At 38.7% G+C, this 4,024-nt stretch overlaps 1 protein-coding gene across 1 annotated transcript in view; it reads right to left on the minus strand.

Moving 5' to 3' along the window:
- lsm3 (LSM3 homolog, U6 small nuclear RNA and mRNA degradation associated) overlaps positions 1–1,209 on the minus strand; it is a 2,707-nt gene extending 1,498 nt beyond the window's left edge. Inside the window, exon 1 of the mRNA XM_037679749.1 lies at positions 1,144–1,209. Within this exon, the coding sequence (XP_037535677.1) occupies positions 1,144–1,164 (21 nt within the window). The 5' untranslated portion in view covers positions 1,165–1,209. The remainder of the gene's footprint in view (positions 1–1,143) is intronic.
- Positions 1,210–4,024: the final 2,815 nt, after the last annotated feature.

The following is a 4,024-nucleotide window of genomic DNA, read 5'->3' on the forward strand; positions in this document are numbered from 1 at the left end:
TTATTCACTGAGTTTAGTTTAGTCACTGAGTTTAGTTTATTCACTGAGTTTAGTTTAGTCACTGAGTTTAGTTTAGTCACTGAGTTTAGTTTATTCACTGAGTTTAGTTTATTCACTGAGTTTATTTTAGTCACTGAGTTTAGTTTAAGTCGTCCTACAATCTTAGGTCAGACAGATTGTGCTGCTTGGAATCATCCTGACATTTTCTGTTTCACGTTTCTTTAGTAATAAATTGGTCAAAAATCAACACTGGGTCTTTCCCATCTCCTTTGAGTTTTCATTAAATAACCTTTATTCATTTCGTAAGTTTCTATTTTCAGGAGAAACAAGTGCATTTCTAGAACTAGAGCAAAGAAACTGTAATTATGCATCTGCTTAATTACTCCAGTTAACACCAATTAATAAATTAGGGTAAGCTTGGTCCGTCTAGTAAAAAAATATTGTGACTAAAAACTAAATTATATTACTTTGTTGTTATTTGTTTGCACTTTGGTGCCAGTTTCCGTTTTAAATGTGCTCTGTAAATAAATGTGACTGTTTGTTCTCCAGTTTCAAATAAGGATTAACCAAAGATGGAGCATTTCTCAGGACATGCAGCTGTTGGGTTTTAAATTTAAATGCTGTTTATGTCGTGCACATTTTTATTATAATTAATAACAGTCCTGTACTGTAATACTTCAGTGAGCCTGTCCCGTGCCCTCATTTTAACTATATTTTAATTCACATCTGTCGACGCTGCACATCACATCACTGCCTTTCGGCTACAACAAACATGTTGGTGCAGAAATGTGTCAAACTGGATTATCTTTGTCATATTTTGAAGATGAAACTAAACGAATGGGAGCAAAATGGTTCATTATAGCAGCTGCTAAAAAACAAGTCAAGCTGACCAAGGATTTTTAGACAGATCGTCTCTAAAACACGAGTCGTTGATTTAGGACGGTAGTAGCATACATGCTAGTTAGGCTAATCAGGCTAGCCGGTTTCACAGGCCCACACATGCTTTTAAGAATTTTGTAAACACCAAAAATATACAATACACCCTTCAAATAAGTCAAATTTATAAAAACAACAACCTGTATCAGACAGTTACACTAAAACGGTGTTAAAAATAAAGTTATACTCGAACAAATCCTCACAAACCTGCTCAACTTCATCCGCCATGATTTTGAGTTTGCGTCAAGTCCGATGACCGCTACGGAAGCTGCCAGGTTAAAAAAAACGCGTTTCCACACAACTAAAAGCGTCTGCTCTGTTTTAAACCAGTTATGTTTTTGTTTAACCCAAAATTAGCTTAATTTCCACTAAAGTATAAAAAAATAAATGTTAACTGTACCCATGGTTAAATATTTTATTCATTTCTATACTGTCTCTTTGAGTAACTGTAAACCGAATATGAACACGCTAATCGTAAATGCAAACGGATAAGGAGCAAACCTGGCAACCTGAGACTCCCTGAGGTCTCCTCTTGATCCTGCTCGGTTTCCAGACTGTTCCATATCTATGGTTCCATCATGTGCGGTTTAGTGGCTGCGACCTTTCAAAGGGTGAGAGCATTTACCACCAAATGTTGTTTTTCACGTTAAGAACTCGTTTGTAAAACAGCAAGTCCCAACTTTCATCGTTCAGCTCCTAATGCTACAATTAGTCGCAGCATCCAGCAGACTCTGCAGATCTTTACTGACCTTCATCAAAACCACTTCAGATTTACACATGAACTGCAACATCAGATACAGTAAAGCACTCACATTTTCACTGCGTTTTATTAAAGCTGGGAGGGATTTTGCTAGTTATTGTGCTTTAACACAATAAAGCAGCAGCCTCCAGCCTAATAATACTCATTTATTGTAAACCAGTATTAAAAGTTCAGCTCAGACCAAAATGAGACATTATTAAACTGGATGAACTGGACAAGAATGACAGAGCAGAAATGTGGTCCATGCAAACCATACCTGAGGGATAAATAATGCCTTTTATTGAACAAACTCCTCAGAATATGAAATATTAAAAGATTATTTTGTGTTTTCTTCTCTTCGTTTGCATTTATTTCACTCAGAAACATGAAAAGTGTTTGTGCCGTCATTATTGTGGTGTTCGTCTTTTCTGTGCATGTTTGTGCCAGTTTGTCGTGCACCTCTGCACTCAGGACGGTCCAGTTGTGGTACTGGGTTTGTCAGCAGACTGGGAGGCAGATCAGGCCGGGCAGTGGTGTGACCCATCCACCCCCAGCTGCAGCATAGCTCTGTGGTGGAAGTAATCCCTGCTACAAGCTGCACGCTCCAGCAAGTAGACCGAGCCCTGCTCCGGCTCACTGCTGCACCCTAACATCCATTACATCTTTCATTTCAGAGGCTCTGGATTATAAAGTGCCCAAACGAATATCTTGTGCCTTCATGAAGGGCAACGAACAAACACCTGATGAACTGAAACCAAGTGACACTTTCATCATGTTTCCTTTGAAAAGACAAACGTGTTTTTAGTTGAAAATGTTTTTAACATCGTTCAGCTTCATGTTTTAATGTTTTCTACTGAAACTGAACATTTTCTCTTTTAAAATGAGCATTTTTAATTCTTATGTTTTTATGAATTTATATTTATTAGCGGTGGTTTGTATTGGTGTTTGTGCACGATTATTGAATACTTGACTTTTTGTTTGTTTGTTTGTTTGTTTGTTTGTTCTCTTCACCTGCTTATTAGCCTCACAGTGCCTCTCCTGAAGTGTGTTGTTAACGTGCATGGAGGTAAATAAAACTGAAAATGAACTTTCTTAAGGTACCTCTAACATTTTGCTGTTTTTTTTAGCTTTTTCCAGCCTTTTAATATATTTTAGCTCTGAGTTAGTTTTTTTTAATCATTTGTTTTTCTCCTTTTAGCTTTAGCTTTAGCTCTGTTTAGCCTTTTTCTTGTTCTTTCTGGTGAATGTTCTGACTCTTAACAGCTCAGTTCAGCTGAATGGTTCAGCTGCAGCCGTTCACGCTGAATGTTCGCAGGAAACAGTTCCTGTAAATGTTCCAGCTCTTTGTTGCCGAGTGTCAACTTCAAATCAAAGTCCTGTTGGATTGTGTCACTATCAGGAGCTGACTCCAGATTAGTAACTAAAAATAGGTGTTTTTATTAGTAATAATCTTTTTCTGCTTCCTCAGCAGGACCAGTTGAAAGACGACGCCACGTTAAAGACAAAACAGCTGCCCCCCCCACCTGTCTCTACGTGTCTCTACATGTCTCTGCATGTCTCTACGTGTCTCTACGTGTCTCTACATGTCTCTGCATGTCTCTACGTGTCTCTACGTGTCTCTGCATGTCTCTGCGTGTCTCTACGTGTCTCTACGTGTCTCTACATGTCTCTGCATGTCTCTACATGTCTCTACATGTCTCTACATGTCTCTGCATGTCTCTGCATGTCTCTACATGTCTCTGCATGTCTCTGCATGTCTCTACGTGTCTCTACATGTCTCTGCATGTCTCTGCATGTCTCTGCGTGTCTCTACGTGTCTCTACGTGTCTCTACATGTCTCTGCATGTCTCTGCATGTCTCTACATGTCTCTACATGTCTCTACATGTCTCTGCATGTCTCTGCATGTCTCTACATGTCTCTACGTGTCTCTACATGTCTCTGCATGTCTCTACGTGTGTCTACGTGTCTCTACGTGTCTCTGTGTGAGTGCAGCTACAGCGTGCGCTCTCAGGACATCATTACCTGCAGTGTTCCCTCAGTGAGGACTGAACTAGACAAAAGGACCTTCTCCTGTTTCCTGGAATATCTTGTAAAAAGATCTGAAGCTACTTTTTTTGTCATTTTATTTTAATTTGTAAAAAAATAAACTGTACACCTCTTGTATAGATTGTCCACTGTTGTCATCATTCTTTGTTAAATCAGGTCTCTCTTGTAAATGAGTCCTCGAGGCTCAGTGGGACTAACCTGTAGAAATAAAGGTTGAATGAAACATTTATGGGTACTAATACATAAATTATGCGTTGCTAATTCACAACGTTAATTCCGGTGTAATATTCAGAAAATTAATA

The sequence above is a fragment of the Nematolebias whitei genome, chromosome 7, assembly GCF_014905685.2.
Source record: "Nematolebias whitei isolate Nwh7 chromosome 7, NemWhi1, whole genome shotgun sequence".
NCBI lineage: Eukaryota > Metazoa > Chordata > Actinopteri > Cyprinodontiformes > Rivulidae > Nematolebias > Nematolebias whitei.